Source organism: Anopheles coluzzii, chromosome 2 (assembly GCF_943734685.1).
Source record: "Anopheles coluzzii chromosome 2, AcolN3, whole genome shotgun sequence".
Classification (NCBI taxonomy): Eukaryota; Metazoa; Arthropoda; class Insecta; order Diptera; family Culicidae; genus Anopheles; species Anopheles coluzzii.
In genome coordinates, this window is record NC_064670.1 from 106,063,691 (window position 1) to 106,087,878 (window position 24,188).

The 24,188-nt window shown below is 43.5% G+C and overlaps 2 protein-coding genes across 4 annotated transcripts in view; one reads left to right on the top strand and one right to left on the bottom strand.

Moving 5' to 3' along the window:
• The window catches only part of LOC120948953 (zwei Ig domain protein zig-8), a 212,108-nt gene that overhangs the window by 156,404 nt on the left and 31,516 nt on the right, over positions 1 to 24,188 (bottom strand). The window lies entirely within an intron of this gene.
• On the top strand, positions 8,924 to 10,348 carry LOC120948952 (37 kDa salivary gland allergen Aed a 2-like). The gene is made up of 2 exons (XM_040365833.2): positions 8,924 to 9,888; positions 9,987 to 10,348. Exons 1-2 carry the CDS (start codon positions 9,166 to 9,168, stop codon positions 10,218 to 10,220), a joined length of 957 nt encoding a protein of 318 aa, XP_040221767.2. The 5' UTR covers positions 8,924 to 9,165; the 3' UTR covers positions 10,221 to 10,348.

The following is a 24,188-nucleotide window of genomic DNA, read 5'->3' on the forward strand; positions in this document are numbered from 1 at the left end:
GATTTTTCGCTCCCGTGCACCACATAAAAGTAAACTATCGCGTGCACCTCACTTCCCACCTGCCCCTAATCCTTCATTACTTTTGTGCGGTCTTGCCAGCGTCAGAACGTTTCCCTACCAACGATTGCAAAACGTTTGCCCGGGCCCTCCAGGCCAAATGCTTTGAAACCCGAGTGCAGTTACGCTTGCCTTGCTGCGCGAGCCACGTTTAATGTGGTGCAGTTGACTACGTACGTAATTCGGCGTATCGGGCGGGGGAATCGCGAAGGTACGGGAGAAGCCTCCGGGAAAATCTCGTACTGCTCACCCTCACTTTTTGCCAGTAACCATGCGTTCGTACGAATTTATTGCATATTTCGTATGCACTTGACGCGCGATACCGCTGCAACGGTTGCGGTGCAATTTGCGTCTGACGCGCTAAATCTCCTCTCCGTTACGTGCTGCACCGTATGCTTTTGGTCGTACCAGCGAGAGAGAGAGAGAGAGAGAGAAGAAATTAAAAATAGTAGTCACCCGACACTAAGCACGAATTAATTTTATGACTTTTTATGTCTCGGCACGGTGAAGATGTGTAAAGAAAAAAATAAACCCAGCCACGCCAGAACGTCCTGAAATGCATGGCGCTGAAAACGACTCCAAAAAGGCACTCGACCGTTGGGAAACCGTTGCAACCGCTCAAAAAGGGGTTGCAGCTGCAGTTGACGGCACATCCGACCACTCACTGCATAGAGACAGCCGTGTTTAAGTGAGTATGAGGCGACGGTTCTCAGCTTCTCGGCAATTCCTTCGCAGAGTTTATCGTGTAAGAAAAATGAAACCAACGGCTGAAACGAGTTTGTGCAATTATGCGTTACGAAAGCGTGGTACACCTTTGCAGCATGCACCTGGGCTGCATAATTATTTAGTTTTTTTTTTCGTTTTCTCCCCAGCTTCCTGCAGTACACTCACACAAGACGACCACCCCTTCTTTTCGTCACATCGATTTGCGATGTGTTTAGCGTGCACCGTGTGCTTGTGGGTGAAATCGAGCGTAAGAGGCTTATGCTAAACAACTTCTAGCGCTTTGCCCAACCGCCCCAAAGGTCCCTTCGCACCGTGCGCCTTGGTACCGGTAATGAATGCTTGTGCTTCATTACTAAAAACCACCTCCCCACCGGGGAGCAACCCTTCCGCAACGCAGCGGACGGTGGTGGGCGATTTCTTGACACCCGGCTCGGCGCGCACGGGAAAACCAGGCGAAGGTGCGTTACGAAATTACTTAAACCGATTGTTTGTAATCCTTCTAAACTTGAAACGAAAACAGCACTCCTGCCGGGGTGCACCTTCTCGCGTGGCCCGAGCCGTACCGCTTTGGTGTTGTTTTGTTAACGCGTCTTAGTACACGCCATCAGCAGGTGAAGCGGACGAAGTTGATGATTATGATGATGATGCACTCGCGCTGCTGGCACCGTTTATGTTTTCTTAACGATAGAGCATACGCCGTCTTGAGCCGCTGCTGAGCGTAAACTGACACAGCCGGTGCCACAACTGGTGCCGAAACAATGGCCTACGAGGGAACGGGGGAAGCCGTCTCGCCGTATGTTTGTTGAGCTTTGAGAAAGTTGATAATCGCTTGTGCAAAGGCAGGCGTGACCCTTGACTAAACTGCTGACAAATGGATGCCCCATGCAGAGGCTGCGCTGCTGTCGCGTTGGGTTGAGTGTTATTTTATTTTCAAAATGAAAGCGTTCGCGAAGGCTTTGTGGAGTGTTGTATTGCGCTACTGAAGGTTTAAATCGTTATTTATGTTTAGAAGGACTTGCTTAAATGATGTTTGCTAGAGTGGATGATAATGATGGCAAACGCTTAGTTTTGTCGTCTGTGCTTTGCTGACAGCTGTCTTATTTTAAACAAGGTTTTTTTTTGTTTTATTTGCTTAAGCGTAAAGGCCGGGGGACACTGTCCGTACTCGCTAGTGTAATTTCAATTTTCACTAGCGCATCTGGCGGTGGCTGACCGAAGCTTTTTTTGGTCATCGAGGGAATGGTCGTACCGGATCTCAAAATTAAGTAGTTTTTTCATCGTTTTTTTATGCAAAAATGACTGAAATTCTTGCAGAACATATTCATCTATCAATTACAAACCTTTTCCAGTCCAGTTTAAGTAAAAAAACATAGAAAATAAAATACTTTTTGAAGCGGCTCCAAATTGTTTGGCAAAATGCTTCGGTCAGCCGCCGCGAGATGCGCTAGTGAAAATTGAAATTACACTAGCGAGGACGGACAGTGTCCCCCGGCCTTAACGATTGATACAACTAGTATAAAGGCTTTGCGTAAAATAAAACCCTCAAAGTTATCAACCAAATTCTGATTGATAATGAACTTATCGAAAAACTGGTTAAAAATAATGAAAATTGAATTGGATGGCAACTTCCAGTTTGACCAATCTACTGAAACCGGAAAAGTACCAAATTGTTCATTGCAAATAATTTGAACAAGAACGAAACAAACACAAAACCAATAAAGAAAAAAAAACATTATAAAAAATGAAATCAAAAGGATGAGAGAATGGTGAAATACATAAAAAATTATGAATGAAACAAACGTAATGATCGGAAACGATCAACACACAATTAAAATCGAATCGAAAAGACAAGAACTAAACCATCTGACATCGACATAGCAACCAAAAGTCAAATTACCAATAACAAAAATACAACGATACGAACTCGGGAGCGATGTTCGACACAAGCAGTTGGAGATCCTAAACAGAGCAGTGTATCTTTATTTAAATACAATCATGAAAAGAGAAAGAAGAATAAAAAGGCTTTATATGAGGTTACTGTTTTTGTTATTGTATTAGGTTATTGAACAGTCCTTTGAGCCTATATTTTATGGCTGATAGCTGACATTTCAGTGAAACAGTATTTGTCATCCGGGTTGTATCCACGGTTTGAAAGTTACGGTCGACCATTTTGGATTTCAGTAATAGGGTACAAACAAAGATGCATTTTGAGTTAAGGTACTTCCATTAAATTAAAAAAAAAAAATCCAGTGTGTGGTTTAGTTTGGAGTGCTGACATGATTTTAGTCGTCAAGTTTCAAACTACATATAATCTGGCTGATATCGTAAACGCCCTATTTATTTATTACAGACCTAAGGTTAACCTTGCATCACATAGAACTCAAAGAAGTTTTGCTACTTATTTGAAAACAGTCGTTACATATTTGCATTTTATATTTATATTTTGGAGTTTATTGTGTCATCATTGAACTTTCACTGTATCAAGTCTTGAGAGTTTAATTCATTAAAAATCAGTATCATTTACAACGCTTCTAATGAACAAACAATGCTAGTCAGCTATTCAGCAGCAAACAACAGCGTCAAAATGCATCAAAAGAATTCTTTTTTTGTTTTTGCAACATGTTTGAAACTAGCTTTATATTGAAATTCCATGATTATGAAATAATTTAGTCACAACAAACCACTTCATTCACTCAACAACTGTTCAAAGGATATTTCAATGCACCCCACCATTTGATGATTAATCCAAAACACTGATCGTAGCCGACCGACTTTCATTACGCTTATTAGCCGATGTCCCTCCACCCAGGGTGAATGATGAAACTTTGCGCAACTTTTGAGTAATTATCTGTAATTTAATATTCATATCCCCACCCGCTGGTGCCACCACCACCACCACCACCACGATCGCAGCAGTCCGATGAAAAAAGTTTCACAATTTATGAGCGCTTATAAAGCTACCAAGAATAATCGAAAAGTTTTGAAGCTTCGTTTTGAATTCCATACCCTCCCTAGCCAACCTCCTCCTGCCACCTGGCGAACGGCTACAGAATCGAACGTTGGTTGGGGCAAGGTAAATGAATAGTTGTTTCAATTGAAAGTGTGTTTAATAAATGAATTCTCGGTAGGTAAAACCATCGCACCATCGTTTTAATGCGGGACTGACTGCAGTCATAATTTGCTCCCCCTCCTTTCCCAGCTGTGGAGTGGCAATGGAAGCAACGAAAAAAAAAAGCTTTAATTCGAATTATACTATGAGACACTAGTAAAGACAGTACAGCTGCAGCACAGCTGCAACACGCTCGATGACGTATTTGCAAGTTTTGCATTCCACTGTCATGCAGCGCATAAATGGGGACCGAAACTGTACGGACCCATCATCCCACATTGTGAGCGAAATGATGCCCCCAAGAGTTGACTGCCAAAGAGAGCTGATGATGCTACCATACAAATTATAGCACAATTTTGACCATTTACGGGAAAAGTGCGGGGAAAGTATTGCAGCTAAATAGTTGCAGCTGACCACTACACCGCGCGTCATCGGTGCGGGCTCCGGGCCCTGGTGCTTCCGAAAAGGCCACTGCCGATAGAGTTTTTGAGCATTCCAAATTAATTTATTCAAAGATTCCATTTACCAGTGCCCTGCCCCCTAACACGCTTGCCAGTAGCACACTCCGGTTACGCTCTAGACATGGGGCAGGGGACCGAAGTGAAGAGGAAAGTTTTATAAATTTCAATTAAGCCAAAAGAGTTTCCCCGTAAACAATCTGTTTAACTTCTGGCCATCTACGGGGAGCAGCTGAAAGGGAGCGCTCACAGTCCCGTTTGGAGCACACTATTCGATGGGCTTCGGAAGAGCTTGTCAGTGTGCTTTCTTTCTTTCGAGCCCTCTCGTGTAAAGAGCCCAATGATGAAGAGTCCATACCGCAGTGTGAGGAGCACGGTTGCGATGGTATTGCGGAATGCCGGTGGGTACACACTGCTCATATTGCACTGAAGGACCCTTTACACCGAACCGAACTCCAACTAAAGCTTCATGCGATTGGCCATGCCGGTGTTGAAGCGACCGAAGCAAGGAATCAATTTCCTCTCATCATAAATAACTCATAATGCTTTTAAGCCATTGCCATCCACCGGTGTGGGAGAGGTAGGAGTAGTAAAAGTTTTCTCACTTCGCAGCCTCCAAAAACCGGCACAGCGGTGGGGAGGCGGAGCTCATTGGGCTCCGATGGTAGGCAATCATCAATCTAATAATACGATTACTACTTTTCTTTTTTGTGTCTATTTTGTTTTCGTTCATTCCACCCCACTGTTAGCCTACAATGTATTGGAGCAACGTTCGGCAGTAGCCTCCAGAGTACGCCGGACAAAAAAGGTAAAAGAAAAGGCCGCCCCGAAGCCCATTAGACTCTCATTACTCTCGATGAATGTTTCCTTTCGTTTGGTACTAGTGTGTGTGTGTGTGTGTATGTGTGTGTTAGTATGCAGACCACCCACTTCTCGAGAGGCTTAGCACGAGAGTTTCTCCCCCTGTTCATTTGCATGCGTCCGTCTGAAAGGAGGCCCGCTGGCTCGCGCTTAGAGAAATGGGCAAGTTTTTGTGCCGGCGAAAGTTTTTTCACCTTCAGCCATCCTCTCCATAGCGTTCTGGCGGAAGGTCTACTGGCCTACTGCTACTGCTCGAGCCTACACGAACGACCCCAAACGTTCGGCTCGGTGGGAAGTTAAATGTAAATTTATTCTAATGACCACTCGCGCTCACGGGCTTTGCTGCCCCTTGCCCTTGCTAGCGGCCGGCATCACATGATGATGTACGCGTCGGTCGATTTTTCGAGCCAAAGCTGACCACTTCTGCGCGCTCTCTCGATATCTTGCAAAATGCAAAAAAAAGTGTAAGAGAGCAAGTAATAAAACAGAACCGGGTGCACTAGTGTTTTTTGTTTTTTGAGAGCCTGGAAATTATGTGTTCTTAGCCTGTTCGGGCTTTGGTACCCGGTAGCAGCGGATCATTAGGACCGCAAGTATAAGGACGCAATTGTCGTACGGTGTCGTACAGTGTGGGGCGTTCGTCGCTTGTCGTTCGTGGTTGTGTTTAACGGTTGGAAAACCGGCCCGGTGGGAGAATGAGATAATTTCCCAGTGAGGAGTTTTGTGCTCAGGAAAAAAAAGGTTAACCGTTTTTCCGAAGCTAAAAGTTACTTTTAATTACCTGCTGTGGGGCCCGACAGTTACATTTAGCATTAGCTTTCATTGTAATTTAAGATTCCCATTCGAGTTCATCTGCATATTGACTCGAATATTCAAAGAAGTTCTTTTGGGAAATAATTGCCCATTATTAAGGAGAAATTTAACGCAACAAAAAGCCAAATTACTCATACAGTGGCGGCTATCTAAAGTCGAACTCTTGATAATTTCACCTTTCTTCTTAAGGTTGCTTTAGACCTTGCGTGAAAAGTGAACGTGAAACTTTGGTTGTTTGCTATATTTCATTGAATATTTATCATAATATGGCTTATCGTACGCCATGAATATAATACATATCCTTGTCCATTGTGATGATCCTTGTGATTCCCCGTTGTCCATCATTATTCACCGTGAACTAAGCGGAGAATCTCAAGGAAATGCATTAAATTTTTCTAATTCAATATTTATCACAGTCTTGATAGTTGAGGAAATCCTTTCTTTCGGTATACGATATGCCATATTCTGATAAAAAAAATGCAATATAGCAGAAAACCCCAAAATGTTACGTTCAATTTCACTGGGGCTCTAATACGGGCTTTACCTTAAAGCCTTCTGGACAGTTCCTTAGACCATTTATTGGAAAACTCTAAACACACATCGTTGATGACACTTTTTAGCTATGATCCTACAGAAAATTAGACCGATAGCTATAAAAATCTCAAGAAACTATGCATTAAAGTGAAACAAGGAATGAAATTTATGAATTTATGGGACGCAGCTTAAGGATGTTGGACTGGTGTCGTATATAAATTCTACCGAAAATCACTTTAAAAGGTGGATTTAAGTTTTGGCATCATTGCTTGCCGCTGCAAAGCCAGTGGACGCGATGTATGCTACCTGATATGTTTGTTCATGTTTCTCATGTACAGCTTCACTGTTTTACCGGTTTCATCGACCTCCCGGCCAAGCGAACGCAGCGATGAAAAGACTTTTCGCTTGATCTTCATTTACACCATCAGCTTCAAATGATGTGCTCTTGGTGCTCAGGGTCGTCGTCCATTCGAAACTAGACTTTCTTTCGATGCTCTGATTGTTGTCTAATAATGCCAAGATGTTGTAGATGCTAGAAACGGCTCAGACAACGTCCGCAAAATGCCGCATGGAGTCCGTTATAGATATCACAGTGTGTCGTCCTCTGATTGCGCACGCTTCTAAACGAAGTAGTTTTACTAGTTTGGCCATTACGGTTAGAGTCTAACTGTTAGAGGTGTCAACATTTTTCTGATGTGTCATGGTATACTATTAATGAAAGTGCGAGTAACGTGTTCTTAGTGCGAGAGAAGATACAGGGTTTTCCAGGAGTTCCCATTGCTATGGGACACTTTATAAACTCTTTCTTACATGAAATGAATTTATTGTAATAGGAATTGGACTCTCTACCACCCTTGTTGCACACATCCAATAAGAATTTCCAACGAGCCTGTCCCAAAAGGGTGCTATAGAGTTCAATTTTCAACGTATGAACTTCACTTCCAATGAGAAAGAGTCTAGTAAGAGTCCCACAGCTATGAGAACCCTCGGAAAACCCTGTAAGCCCCTGAAAAATTGTACAATTTTTGTCCAGTGTTTTAATGCATTCGAACTATCCAGGAAGCATCAACATTAGTTTATATCTGGTACAATGTATACGACAAACTAAGAGTCCGGTTTGAGGTGGCCGCCACAGTATATCAAAGGTATTTTTGTATTGAAACGTGAAATTGGACTTTTATTAATATTCTAATCACACTGATAGCTTTGCAAGGAATATATTGTACGATTCGGGAACATAACGTTCCCTCTTTACCTGATGACATCAACGCTCAATTTCTCAGTATGGTTTGCCAGCAATGCCAGCTTTCCTAGCCACAGAGTCTAAAGTATACATTACGCTGCCAGCTTACTTTGTCACTTTCGCCCCAAACAAAGACGCAAATACAGCTGCATCATCACTGCACCCGACTGTAAACCAGTGCCGACGCCTATCGCCCACAATCATCTCATCAATCATCGTGCCACATTTCCATGAGCACATTTGTCCGGCACAAACTCCCCTTGGTGCCAGTGATGAACGGCTAAAAACCTTCCGCCGGTGGGATATCGCTCGCCAGACGAATGACATTTTGCTGCTGAAGATCCGCCCCGTTCCAGCGGCCAGCAGCAATTGAGAAATTTTCTAATCCTACACACAGAAAAGTAAATGTTTGTATATGCGTGTGCGAGTGTGTGTGTGTGCTTGTGTGGTCGGTTTCGTTCCGAAGTGCATCACTTTCAGATTACCGTGTTTCTGCTCTCAAGCGCTCGGCGCCATCCAACGGCCACATCGTTCCCGGCCACATCATGTCACCGTCCAGTTGATTGAGCCGGGGGTTGAAAATTTAATGCGCCTGCTAACGATTGGACCCACATTGAGAGTGTCCGTGTGTGTGTGTGTGTGTGTGCAAGTGTGTGTCTGTGTACGACTCCATACGGTAGTGATGCTATTGATTTATATGTTTATGCACTTCACGTTCGCTAGCGTACTTTGGGCGTTCGGACCGAGTCCGAGCCCGTCATCCCAATCATCCCCTTCACGAGCACGATCAGTCGAACAATCACGACCGCTCGCAACGAAACGTCGCTGCTGCTGCTGCTGCGGCAAGCAAAACAAACAGATTGTGTCTTTATCAGCAACCGAAAACCGGGCGCCCCAGCGAACAGGGAAGCGATACAGGGAAAAGAAAGTCTGGGACGTGCGATGCAATCGCACGCTTCCTCTACCGGTCGTCAGTCAATCGCATGGAGTGGATTGAAATGGCGGCGATGTTTGATTGGGAGGCGGGCGGCAGCAGCACGAGCGGTGGGTGCCGGCTTTGAAGCCGATGAAGGGGTTTCGCTATTCGGACCCGTTTGGTAGTGAATCGGGGCATCCCGTCAGAGCATCCCGCTCGCGCAAAGATTAGAGTTAATCATTTACGAAGCAAAGAAGAAAGAACCGGAGCTCGCGAGCGTGTTGTTATTATTCCCGCGGCCGCTCGATGTGTGTCTGCGAAACGGGCCCGGTCTGATAAGCCGACACTGTGGACACGGGTGCACTGGCCGAGCGCTCGAAGCAGGCCAGTCTCTTCCAGCCCGTTCGCGTGTGTAGATGCAATCAAAGTGTCGTCCGCCAGCGGTACGATGGTGACGGTCGCGTTGGAAAGTAGTGTTGTTGCCGCTGCCGGTTTGGCGGCACTGTTGCTAACGCTGGCGGCGGTGATCGGTACGAGCGGGAACCCGCTCGAATGCCCCCGGCCGGCCGCGTCTGGCAGCGCCCCATCCGGTTGGCAACCGCGAACGCCCGAGCAAACGCTGTACGCGTACGTGCGCTGCCTGAACGACTCGTCCGCCAGCATCGAGATGAAGATCCGCTGGGTCATGTGGCAGCCGGACCAATCGCCCGAGAGCCAGTGCTACGTGAAGTGTGTCAGCGAGGATCTGCGGCTGTACGATCCGGCCCGGCGGCAGTTTGTGCCGGAGCGGTTCGAGCAGCAGGCCCGCGCGTTCCACGAGGATCCCGAGGCGGACGACATCCGGACGCTGTACACGGACGCGCACCGGCTGCTGGCGGGCGAGCTGCCCGACAGCGACTGCTCGACCGTGTTCGCCAAGTACGCACCGTTCTACGCGGTGCACCAGGAGCACATACTGGACATCTTCCATGGGGATCTGCGCAAAATCTTGGTCACGTACCAGCGGCTCGGGCCGCGCGTCAAACAGATCGGCCAAAGCTTCGTCGACTACTGCGAGAAGCGGTACGGGTTTGCGTGGGCCGAGGAGGAGCAACGGCCCTGCCCGAATCAGACCGCGGTGCAGTGTATCCTTCGCGGGTTCCGCTGGATCACCGAGGAGGGCAGTGTGAATGTAAGTGACTGTACCATTCTAAACATTGCTGCTTAATTATCGAATACCCGGGGCTGGTTTTATGTTAATGCTGTGGACTGTTTTCTATCGCTCGACAGGTCGCTGAGATTGTACGCGATTTCGATGGGTTCGGTGTGGAGGCGAGCGAACTGAAGCAATGCCAGGGGGCGGACGATCTGTACTGGTGTTTGCGCTCCCTCAATTCCGACAAGCTGGCGGCAGTTATACGGCAGCGCGATGCCCAAACGGCGTTCTACTTTGATCAGTCGTCGACCGACGAACCGTGGAAGTCGGCCGTCGATTTTGGCAATGCACGCCTTAATCGTGCTTAAATTCGTACGTCAAGCCAATCACGAGGAGAACATGTTGAAAGTTATTTGTAACGGTTGAGAGAGTGTCGTTGTAACATTAACATTAATAGAAACAATAAAACAAAACTAAGAGATAACTGTGAAATAAAGCGTAATGCGTTCAATTCATAAAAGCTAATTTATTAATTAAACTGCATATCCATGATGTGTTTATGAGCCCTCCCGGATAGGCATATTGTCTTTGTTTATATTAGAATCAACATTGCAATGCTTGAAACGAAAAAAAAATCTTTTTAATACCTCTCTTTTAGACACAAAAATAATCAATTTATATAAACGAAATGATTATTACTTGTGGCACCACTTTACAAATCACCGAAAAATATTTTTATAGAAAAGATGTAATTTATTGTAGTTATTTTTTTTAACCATAAATTTTGAGAAAATTCTGAGCACTAATAAACGTGATATTCTGAACAATTAAATGCTAGTGTACAGGTGTTGTAAGCATTACGTTGCAAGCATTAAATGTAATAAATGCAACCAATACTGTTGAACAAATAATGAACCTAACACACACAAAAACGGTATTTATATTATATTTAACAAATGTGTACTTTGCATTAGGTTTTTTTGTAATTTTTTACAACGCAAACCGGTAATTGCAACGGTAAAGGAACTGTCAGCTTATTGTACATCAAATTCCATTAAACCTCGTAATGAAAAATATTGAGAAAGCCTTATTTAATTATTTACTCCAATGAAGTGCATGTATGCTGCACATAACAAAAATAATAATAATAATAATAATAATAATAATAATAATAATAATAATAATAATAATAATAATAATAATAATAATAATAATAATAATAATAATAATAATAATAATAATAATAATAATAATAATAATAATAATAATAATAATAATAATAATAATAATAATACTAATAATAATAATAATAATAATAATAATGAAAACCAAAATGATTATGCTACGAAGAGGGCTACCCAGAGCCGTACGGTTCATTCAGCTCACGTGAAAAAGATAAATGAATTGTTTCACAAGAAAACACGCGATCTTCTAATACTTCAACAATTAAAAAAATATTCCGCCATTTAAACAAAATTTTCCATCATCTGTTATGCCATACTACAGTAATCAAATGAATTCCTTTGTTAATTTGGTTGGCTGGTACAGGCTCTTTATTTGTGAAAGAACGAAGCAACCGAAAGCAGGTTCACGTTTATTGTCATCGGAGCGAATCGATTCATTAGCGTTCACAAAAAAAGTTCCGAAATGCCCACTTCTAGTTCAATTGTATGTTTGAGTCTATCTGCTCGAAGCTAGTAGCGTAAGAAAGATTCGAAGGGAATTAGCAAACAAAGGGTTTGCATATTATAATAAAAAAATAACTTAGTTTTAAAATACTGATACGATGCAGAATTGAAAAAAAAACCTGCTTGAAGCGTTTGATGAAAAATTTAATATTCAGGTTACCAGAATCAGTTTTAAATTAAGCAATCGTAAAAGGACAATCCAATGAAAAGCAATTATATAAAACCGTTTGCTTTTATCGGCGCTAAATTAACCTTTTCCCAAACTGTTCCATCCTGTGCAAAAGTAACCTTGAAGTGTGCCCGAAGCGCTTCCATTTTTCGTTTTTTTTTTTGTTTTTGGTTCGCTCCCAATCAAAACTTTGGCAATCTGTTCCGTGGGCCAATAATTTGCCATCAATATGGCAGCTCCATATCGAGCGACTTTCGATATACGTTCACCGAATTCGCCGCCCTCTCGGCGAAGCGTTGCTCCCTTCGTCCGGGAAGAAGTTGTAAAGTCGGCAAGACGACGCCGCATACCTCCATACCATATTGGCTCAAGGGCTTGCTCAAAACCTCTCAGCAATCGATCAAGCTTTCGAAGCGAAGGGCAACAAAAACCTGCTGCTGCCTTGCTGCGGGGAGGGCAACAACGAAAAAATAATCGTAACGATCGGTAGTCGTAATTCGACCGTATGGAGCATATTTATTGCACAGGCATGAGCACATGGCATGCACCTTGCAGGCGTGTGCAAGGGTGGTGCTATTGGCCCGAAAATTTGCTGCAGTGTTCGTTCGTTCGTTCGACAGTTTCGATATAATTTTGCTTCCCGGGTGTGTGTTTGTGTCGAAAAAGGGTTTGGGTAATTAATTGCCCTTTGTGTGGAAGGTTGCGATGCAGGCCCGTTTCTTACCAGCCCGACTTAGGCTCCCACCTGTCGTGGCGCGTACCCTGGGGAGATCGCAATAAGGGTGAAAACTTCATGCTGCGAAGTGAGCAAACGTAGAACTGCGGTGCCATTGTGAGATAAAAGCCGCTTATTTCACCAGCCGGTATAATGAAAGCAAAGGTCAAATGGAGCAATTGAATGGGTTTTGAGAATTTTAATGCTTTGTGTCCGAACAGAAAGTAGCTGGAAATGCTACCATTAGACACGTGTGAGAACTGTATTTTTCGTTGATCAGTTTCAGCACTTGCTCAATACGTTTGGGGACTAGGGAACAAAACACCAAAATCAACAGTTTTAAAAGTCATGTACATTGAATGTGTTCCACCGGACCGGGCACACATAAACATAACGGCAACACAATGCTGAAAAGATACAACATTTATTAACAAATCAAAGCCACTCATGAACAGCACGACACGAACTTGTTGGAAAGTTATGTCCCTCAAAAGCATATCAAACATGAGCAACGGTTCGGCGGCTACAACCGTCCATGCCGTCATCCACTGGACGTGAATTCGTGCTCAATTTCGCCCGGCAGCGGTATAATTGTCACTCAATCCGAAAATTTTCCAATTAAAGTTTGCTCATCGTCTCGCTCATCGCGGCAACCAGCACCAACGATGGACGGAATGCTACACGCTGTTGTACATGCGGCAACCCCAGAACAGCATTGCAATGGACAGCCTAACCTGGTGCAGGCGCTCGGCTTTTGCAAACACACCTTCGACCGCCTGTGTACGCTAATTAAAAACTCAACTTTAATGATAAAAGTTATAATTTTATTGTGCCCCATACTGATGGGTCGTGTGTAAGTGTTTGCTCGGCCGGCTGGTGTCTTGTCAACCGGTGGCGGAGTTTATGATTGCAGAGCTGGACAAAAGTTCATATCGGCTGGATTACTCTTGCAGTTTGAATTATTGGCTCTCTCTCTCTACTGTTCGGAATGCTATAGGGGTGAAAGCTGTTGGGCAAGAAATGTGTTGCTGTTTCAGCAAAGAAATTCTTTCATTTTAATTACTTTCACATAAAAGGAAAACAATCCTAGCCATCATTTTATTCGCGTTGGATTAGGGTAAGCAGTTGTTTTTTTTAATGTGTTGTACATCAATTTGACACAACTTTTCAAGCTAAACGTCCGTAAAATTAAACAACCAACCAAATCCGACCGAATCCGAACATTGGAATGATTTATCAACACACACTACACGCAGTGGTACGTTCTATCAATCTAACAGTTGGATTTTCCCGCCCGCACTAAGCCACACGGGTGATAAATGTAACGCAGCCGCTCAGCATGAGGGTTAGGCGTAGTTAGCGCGAGAAATCAACTATTTTGCTAAGCCGGCCCAAGCAAAAAAGGGGGCACCCGCTAGCAAATGCTCACCCGCACTGGTCATTAACGGACGGTGCTAATGATTTTGCATTTCAATTACTGGTGCACCGGTGTTGGTGGTGGTGTGCGCCCGATACAAGGGTCGGACTTTTCCACGAACGTGTGTTGTTGAGCCAGTTGCGGTTGATGGTAGTACCCGAATCAAACCACTAGCAGCCATAAATTCGCATAATCCTCACTGCATGTCATACTCCCGCTGCCCAAGTAACCTAGCAAAAAGGGGCAGCGTAGCCCCCTTTTTGCTAGGTTATACTTAACTTACCTTACCGTCCCTCCCCCGCACGGGAGTGTCTAAATCCTGTTGACCGGGGTGCAATTTTCTTGCCTCATGTCCGCACCTGCCAGCGAGGGGTGTAAAGGGAATCAAATAATTTTTGGTCTATTATAAATCCATAATATGGCCATAAATCCTTTGCGCACTAAACTCACGCTGATCCCACATCTATCCCAGCGACCGGCGAAGCACAAAAGGATCAGTGTGGTTACGGCACTCCGAACCGTTCGTACCTATGCATACTTCATTTCAACTCCAACATGGAGGGAGAGGTTGCAAAAAAAACCCCGAAAATGGGCTCTCATCCAAATGCTGACCAAATGCTCTACTACACTCATTAAGCACACCGGGGCACACCGGTCCATTTGCTGTCCGCCAATATATTATTCGTGTTTCTTTTTCAGTCTACATATATGAGCTTCTGGAATGGGGAATGGGGCTGGGAGGGGGGGGGGGGGGATGGTCGGACTAGATTGCTACAATCTCAAACTACAAGTTTCTGGAAAATGCTCGTTTGCCCGTCGAGTTCGATCCATATATTTTAAGCCTGCGGGCCGCGCTAGCACGAGTTAGACGCCGCAAGCAATCATGCCGTAGTACAAAGTTGGGAATGTCGAAGGGGATGCCCCGAGCATACGATTCCCGTGTTCCCCGTGTGTGTGTGTGGAAGTTTTGGATGATTTTTCTTCCCCGGGGCTGTGGGAGGATGAGCGGGTATTCGGAGTTTCTGGGGGGTTCTCAAAAATAAATGTGTAGCTACTACATACGATGAATTATGCCTTTTCGACTTAATTGGTTTTCCTAGTTGTTGGGATTTATGAGCGTACCCCATGGTCAGCTCACCCCGGTATGGTAATTGAGGTTGAAATCGGAACTGCTCCCAACTGCTGGAGACTGCGACATTCAAAAGCTTTCTCTCTCTCTCTCTCTCTCTCTCTCTCTCTCTCTCTCTCTTTCTCTGTTTTCTTTAGCCTTTTAGTGGCCAATATCACAACATGGGTTACTTACTTGGTTAAAGTTTTTTGGCTTGAGAAGCATGCTTTTTTTTGGGTGCCTTTTAAAACAGGGCCAAACATAATGGCTTTCTGCGGTTAAAACACTTTTGATCACATGCTTTATTGCACCGGACATTAAACGTTTCGTTGGCTCAAGGATGGTTTTTTTGTGCTTCCTTTCCATCTCCTTATGCCACTTTGGAGCAACTTTATAGCAGCAATGCTTCCATCCCGGTCCATTGTCGTGGTTCGTGGAGTGTGCTGGAAAACTCACGACACCACACTTAGTAAGTTGGTCATGAACTGGCTGTATTATAATTTACTTTATCGATGTCCCTGAGATAATCGACTGGTGCAGAAGGGATTATACGATGGGATCGGATTTCCTTCCCATGGCTTCGCTTTGTTCGTGCTGGAGAGGTAAAGTAAGTCAATGTCGCGGTGTCCGGTGCGACGGAGCGTCATAGAAGCGTTTTGCTCGCGGACGTGCTGGGAATAGGAAACTCATCTGCCACTATCAGTGGCGTATTTTTTGCTCTAGCTTTCTCTCTCCCTGTCTCTACTTTTGTCTTGCTGCCGAAACAGGAAACGAAGTGAAAATAGGTGGATGGGAATGTCATTTTCATAATAGAAGCAAATGAACGTCCACCATCGAAGCTGACACACATTTAATCGAATAATGGTATTCAAGGGCGTCACAGAGCGAGTGTTTCGATTTGAAGTGAAATTTGGCACACATCGGTGGGAAGGCAAACTAGCGCGATTTGGTTAGGTGTTGTTTGTGGAGCGAACACAAAAGAAAGAAAAAAATGCCTCACGCACATCCTGTTGCTCTGATGATATAATTGCGCCCGTAACACCTTGCTAATTGTACGTCAATTGCATAACGTGAGGTGTTAACCTGATGTGAAATAACCGTTTTTTGTACAAGTGTTTTTTTTTTCGTTTTAAACGCACTTTTAAAACGGTTTACACACATTTCCATGAACGGTGTAAAGAATTTCAAGTAAAGTGTGGAAATAAAAATAAAACAGAATAATCGTTAAATATTCTTAGAATATTTCAAATGATTTTAAACAAAAAAAAATAAACTCATTCAGCACTGAGCGCATTAAAATTTGAAATATTTTGCCCGTGTAAAGCACGGCCCATATTTTTTGTTGTACGTCGCACGTCGCTGTTAAAGAGGGTTTTTTCGATTGTATTCTAGGAAAAGGATTTTTTTCCAGTAAAAAAAAATAATCTGACATCCAGTTTTAAAGCATTAAAAAAAATTAAAAACAGGTAGTGTCATGTTTTTCCATGTTTTTAATGCTTCAAAATATATCATACAAACGTCCATCACACTACAAATTCTACGAAAAATCCTACGCTATTTCCTACGCTGCAATGTACTGCCGGGTATGGTTTGTCCGCCAGCTGAATCAGTAACTCGATCGAAACTGTAGATGTATCGGTTCCATACTCGGACCGAAAGTTTCGTTCCGAATCTGGAACAGGTCCAGATACAGTTCCAGTAAAGGAGTGAGACCCAGAGTTAGTTCAGGACCGGTATGAGATTAGCATCAATTCCTGGACCGGTATGAGTTCACGCTCGGATCCAAGTCAGGAATAAGTTCATGATCGGTTCCAAGGCTTGTATGGGTTTATTATTGGATTCAGGACTCGCATGGATTAATGATTGATTCCAGTGCCGATATGGGTTCATAAACGGTTCCAGGATCGGTTTGAGCTCAGTATTACCACCTGGACAGGCATTGGATCAGTATTAATTCAACGACAGCTATGAGTTCAGTGTCTGAAGGTTTCAAGGCCACCAAATTCGGCATACACTTCAATGTAAAGGGGATGTTTGAAATTTCATTGTGCAGCCCTGGCCAAATTACTAGTTTTTACAAAAAATACGACACTGTTACAGGGTTTAGTTAAATTAGGAATTATTAAAGTATATTTCGATAATATCAATTGACATGCATGTCTGATGAAAATGCTTACATAAAACACATTATCCATTTTTACACACTGTAGCAAATCTGCTATACAAAATTATATAATCACAGAACCGCCTGGAAACTATCACATTTCACAGAACAAATAGCTAGAACAGCATAGTAATAAAAACCCATTTGAAACATAACTGATGAATGCAGCAAATACAAGGATAGAACTGTAACTTATCGTAAGGAATCATTATCGTTGGCCCAAAATAAACGTGCATTTTGGAACGGCCCGGTAGTTAACTTCATCGGTTAGCGTAGGGCAATAAAATGTCTCAACGTAGGTCAGTACAGCATGAGAAAAAAGTATGAAACAGACTGCATGATGCAACATGCATATGCGTAGCAATAATTGAATCCCGTAGGATAACAACGCAAGACGTCATAAAATCTCACACTTGAGGAACGTTCTAGAAACGCGAAGGATTTGAAGACAAACATAAAAAGGCAAAACATAAGTATATATAGAGAACCATAAATTCCGAAAACAGACCAATGGAAAGAAATACAAAATAGGTATAGCATAACCATATGTAGCTACACATAGACACAAGATATACATATACATCCAACACACACTAATAATTCCAAAATATAAACCAGGGTTTTCGTGAAATAAAGACAGATTGAATTAGATAGTACATTAGACTACCCGTCCTTATTCATCAGTTGGGAGTGTCCCCCTTCCCAAGGTAAGGCCTTTTAACTTCAACGATTCCAGTTTCTTACAAATTTCCAAGATCACCTGTACGATGACAAGTCTGAAGTGAGAAGTCAAACCATAAATAATTTTCATATTACAACACATTTGAATTACTAAAATAATAAAAAAAATTATAAAAAACATGTAGTAAATGACATTTAATTCAAGTTTAAACCTGATTCAATCTGATATGCCTTTAAACCACCGAATATATTAGCTTTAAAACACTCAATAAAAACAAAAATGATTTGAATAATTGTTTAAAGTTAATGCTGAAAATTGGGGTTCCATGGATTAGATAAAAAAAAAACACACAAAAAAGATTAAATGTATAAAATAAACCAAAAAGCACACAGCGGCCATTCCCCTAGGAGGATAATCAAAAACAATGTTGCATGAAAACTAAAATAGCCATACAGTGAGGTATGGCTACTCCTCCTATCGTTCGAAGCGGGTACGGAAAGCCAACACCAACAACAACAACAGGGTAGCTGCAGCTGCCAAAGTATAATAATTTAAAAAAATCATCAGCTCAACAGCACACTTGCCGACCGACCGGCCAAAGCGAAGGGGCCGACATTTATCACTCCATATTTTTCCTACTACCTGCCACACTTTTCTACTTATTATCCCGATGCAGTACATATTTCCCCAAAGTGTGTGCGTGTGTTTGTGTATATATTTTCGGTACGTGTGTGTGTGTGCATTTTTGTCCGCGTTTGTTTTTGCCTTCCTGTCTGCCAGGCTTACACTGGGAAGGGGATAGTTTGTCATGGCGCTACAATGAAGTAGTTATGATAAACAGTCCCGGTACCGGTACTGGTACAGTGAGAGTTGGTAGGGAGCGGGGGTTAAGCGAGGATGGCTAAATATCCGTCCACCGGTGCATCGGTTGCCGGAAGTTGCTGCTGCAGTTGTTCGGCACAGCAAAAATGGCACACGGTACACACAACGGAAGACGGCAACGAGGCACACTGGAAACTGGAAGAGCAGCAACAGCTACAAAAAATCAAGCCTTGGGAAAACATTCACCGTACGAGATGGCTTGGCTGCTCCGGGTTGTCTGCATGCTTACTCCGTCTCCGTCTCTGTCACACACTCACTTGCTAACTGGGGCCGCCCGCCCGTTACGCTGCAGCTTTCCATTAAAACCGACTGCATGCATAAATGCATAAACGCTTCTGGTTGGCTGCCAAAAAGCCTTTAAACTAACAAATTTTATGGCGTTCGCCCGCGCCTGTTTGCGCCGCCCCTTTGTTGCGAGAGGGGAGCAACCCCGGCCGGCCAGCCCAACCCAAACTGCTCCAAACGACCTGGGAATGAATGTTAAAGTGAAATAAAAGTGAGCATGATTTGGGATTTGGAGCCAGTGGAGGCAGTGGGAGCTTTGCCGGTTTTTTTATGTCTTCCCTCTTGTGCAGAAAAATGGTCTTACCGGCGCAGGTAAGATGGGTAAGTAAGTCACAGAGCAACGGCTCTGGACGGTGTGTACAAACACACACCCACACAAACAAAATACAGAAATAATATTCCTTCGATGGAAAGTCACAACCGTTTGGGGGTAAGGTTGGAGATTTCGGGACATGGCAGCGTCAACAAGATTCCCTCTTGGCAGCTGCTGGTTACATTGCTACCTTGGGTACGCTGTGAAAACTGAAGCAAGAATAAAACAACAAAAAAAAGGATAGACACAGCGAACACTCCATAATCGTCTTTGGGACGGTCCGCTGAAGCCAGGTCGTGCTTTGAGCGCGCGCCGAGTTGAGTAGTTTAAAATATTTGGCCAACGAAGTGAAAGAAGGAGCGCGCACAAGATCGTTCTGTAGCCAACGAGGTACGAAGCGCTCTGCTGTCCCGAAAACCTCGACGGAACGGTTTATTTATTCATTCGTTTATTTGCCACTCGCTGGATGAAACCGGAGCTCAGAGCAGTAGTAGTAGCAGCAGCAGCAGCAGCAGTAGCTTCTAGCAGGGTGTGTTTTCACTCCACGGAGTAGCTCCCAGTACTGCCGTTAGCATGGGTTTTCACTCGCCATCAATAATTGATGCACGATTGTTCGTGATGGAATTTTATAGGCGCCGGCAAACTAATGCCGTAATCCTCGGACACGATGTCAAGGTCAAAGAAGAGGGAGCACTGCAGGGGAGGAGAGGGTAAGACACTACTAGGAGGTGCAGATGAGCTTTCGCCGTGCGGCTAGAAGTTGCTGCAAGCTGCGGCACAGCTCGTGCGTAACGAAATGCGCAAATAAGCGCGAAGCGCTAGGACGGATTTGCAAACGGTAACAGCTTTTCATTAATGCAAAACGGGCAGAACGTCTTCCTTCGGCGCACGGGTGGCTTCTTGCAGTTAAGTTTAAAAATAATAATTTAATTCTGAGTAATGCAAACGAGACATAACTATGCGAGAGCGATGGTGCAAAAGGAGCAGCAAATTGGATTAAAGGGAAAATAACGAGGATAATTTTTCTATTCCTCTTAAGGATGTCCAAAAAAGATAAATTTGCAAATTATATAAAAGTATGTATTATTTCATATAATATAGATTAGATTACTGAAATAACAAAAACTTTGTAAAGAAAGGATTTGATAGCAACAGAAAAGACAGAGAAGACAGAAATGATACAAAAATATACATTAAAAAAACGAAATAATACAACAAAAAAAGGCAATTTAAGAAAAAAAAACGAGACAACTACGTAAAACTAAATGTAAACAAACACAATAAAAAATATACTCCAATATTGAATAAAGCTTGATCAGCTCAGCAAAAAAGATAATTTAATAAATATTGACAGAAGTCGTCTGAAAAATAGATTAGATGATCTCATCTAATACAGCCCTAATACAATAAAATGCCTTTTTAAGTAAACTTTATGAACAGAACTGTTAACCATTTTATTGACCTCTTCTTAAGTGAAATAAACTTTTTTTTTTTTATTCAGGAGTAACGGTCCAAAAAGGCCGTATTGCTTAAAGTGAAATAAACTTAATGTAATAGGAATTGGACCGTATAGGACCCTTGTTGGACAAATCCAATCAGAATTTCCAAGGAGCATGTCCAAAAAGGTTGCCATAGAGTCCAATTTCCAACATATGAAGTTCACTTCTCATTAGAAAGAGTCAAGGAAGTTTGACTATGAGAATCCCTAGAAAACCCGGTATAAACAAAATTAGTTCATAATATCGATATTTTAAAATAGATATTTCATATTTATACGGAAAACTAAACATTGTGCTGTTCTAAATTCGCAGATAAAATATTCATGAAAGAAACTTCTTTCAAATCTGTAACGAAAGCAAACATGCTCCCCTACCACCCCGATAACAAATTGCATTTCTCTTTAACTCCAACACTTGGCACAACAATCACTCAACACCCTTTTATCATTACGCTGGCATATCTCATCAAGACGATCATCAGCCGTAGCATCGGTTCACATTTTTCTGTTCAGCCACTATGTTCCATCCTTCTGGCCAACCGATTGCCCGGCTAACAACTGTACTAGTAGCCTGGTAGACGCAGGACGGAAGCATGCACCCTTTCCGCTCCCTCCCCATTGCCACTAAATCCCAACCATTAAATATCCACTGAACGGCAAATGAAAGAGAAGCGAGAAGCTGACTGCACATAACGCGGGATGCTGCAGCACGGCTCCAAAGATGCACTCAGTTGGCAAACCTATAGACACACACACACACACACACACTGACACATAAAAAGCACCACCGAAGCGCCGCCGAACATGAAAGCGAAAAGCGAGCTTTGGGGGCAAAAATTATGGCTTTTTATTGAAGTTTCGGTCCGTACAGTTTCGGGGCCAACAACACCAGCCGGTGCACGCAAAGCGTACGAATGCACACGTACACAGCGCACCCCACACACACACACATACAGCGACGATTCACATGCCACACATTTTATACTGCAGTCGGTTGCACTTTCTGACCTCGGCGGCGTCGTGAATTGGTGGGGGGAAAAACTCCGCTAACCCCCCGCTCTAGTCATCCTGTTTTTGTGCAACTGCAATTTATGGTGGGGAAAATCGTCCACGTCCGATCCGAAGCGGAGCGGAGCAAGAGCGCAAACGATAGCCCTCTCGCTCGCTTCATGCACTGTCTAATGTCTAATGCATCCATCGCTGCTGCACTTGGTGATGATCGTTGTCTTTTGGTGGCGCGGTGGCAGCGGTTCGACGAAGAAGGCCACACGTGCAGCGCCACTTCAATGCAGCGTTTCCTTTCGTTTTCTCTTGCTCTCTCGTTCGCTCCTTCTAAAATGTCCCACAAAAACGGGACAGCGTGCGCGCTTTTTTATCGTCCGCAATAACTGCAATTTCGATGATTTAACATTTTTCTCTTTATTTATCCACCGAATATTATGGCAATCGAGATAAAGCTTCAGCACATACACACACACACACACGTTGGCAGTAAAGGGCACAAAAGCGGGGCGGAAGGATTTATATTTTTTACCTTTTTTCCCACTTCCATTTTATAGATTTCAGTAAGCCAGCCCCCGGCCTCTTTGCGCTTCAGATTTCGGGGTTCGCATTTAGAGAGCGAGAACGTCCTTTTTTGCGCTTTATTTTCCTACCCAAGTTCCAGCTGTTGCCCTGCTTTCAGGGTGCTGTGGTTGTGGCAAGTGTATGTGTACCCCCCCCCCCCTCCCCACCCATTTTTATCATCTCTTTTATGTTGGACCGTTCGCATTTTATGTTGGACTTTTACCGCTTTACAAACCCGCGTGCGTCCATAGGGCGCCGTTTTTCCGTGTTTGACTGAACAGCTTTACTAGGGGTAAGGTAAAGCGTTGCGCATCACGCGTGTTGATTTGATTCGGCTGACAAACTGGCGTGAACAAATACCATTATTGGCATTGCAGGGTTTTTTTTATACAATTTTTGAACGTTATGTTTGATATTTGTTCCAAATATTGGACTTTTGCAGCATTATTATATTTTACTACACAGTGTGTTACAGTTTCAAATGACTGTAAATGCAACATTTCTTTACTCTTTAAGACAAAATATTATTATTGTACATTTATTCTACAAATTTATACTAAAACCGATAATTTGAGGATAAAATACAATAAATTAAATGCCAAATATGAAAGCTCAACGGTCCTGTTGTACCTTTAATATCTTCAAGCCGTTCGGTTTCGTTTGCCAATGCGGTGTTGTGAGCTAGAATTGGTGGATTGGTCACGTCATCTAAATTAAACCTCTTATCAAGGTTTCCCGTGTGCTTTCCCCACGCAACCACGCAATCGTTTGCTAACGATGGCTATTCGATTGGCAAATCGTGAACCAAAAAGAAAAAAAAAACGGCACCATAATCTACCACCCCGCTTATAAGCTGACCTTGTCTGATTTTTCTAGTCGTGACCATTTCAGGTTTGGGGGCGTACATAATGCAAACCCAAGTACCATTTGCACTGACGACTGACCTGGTGATTTTTGTTCTCTTTCTCTCTCCTTCCCATTCTTACCAGCGCACCAGCGCAGCCATTTCGGGCTAAACCATGCGAGAAATGTCGATATGCTGCTGTCGTTGGCGAGGCACCATCAACCTATATCTTCATGCCATTCGATTTGCTTTTCCTTTACTCCAATTCGATTGCCCTTTCCCACTACCCAAGTCCAAACCGTACCGGCAAAATCCAGCCAGAGTGTCAATGCTACTTCCAATTCGATCCTTCACTCGCTTATCGCTTTTCCTTTTTAAGTGAAAATTCGATTTCATGGAAATGAATCATTCAACCGTAGCGTGCAGAGAGAAGCGGGAGCCACCATCAGCCGGTGCACTGGATGCATTGGTGGCCGAATTATATTCAGCGTCCTCCGCTCAAACCCACCCAACTATGGGCCACGAAATGGTCCCCGGCACCGGGTGGCAATGGGAGTCGGAGTCGCATTGCACGGTATGATACCATGTGGAAAATTGAAGCCGAAAAGATTTCGCCCGGAGGTTTCGTGCTGGTGGTCGATGTGGAAAAGGGTGCTTTAGCAGGCCCCACGAGGGAAGAAAATGGAGCTGTGGCGTGTGAACGTGGGTTACGATGCAAGAAATTGACCCCATGTTCGGATGCTTGATGATGATATGTTAGTTGTGGTGGTTGATCTCTGTAAGGATTTGCGGGGAATACTAAAACGTCCGTCGGGATGTTTTAGTTTTTTTTTTTTTTTGAATATTGAGTAGAAGAGCTTAAGCTATGGAAAGCACACTGATAGCTTTTTCTCGGGATCTTTCAGCAAGCAACCGATGGTTTGAAAGTGTTGCTTACTTTAAAATTTAAGGCTAGGGATCAGATCAAACGCATTTATCGATGAAAGCAAACCCATATCAAAGACG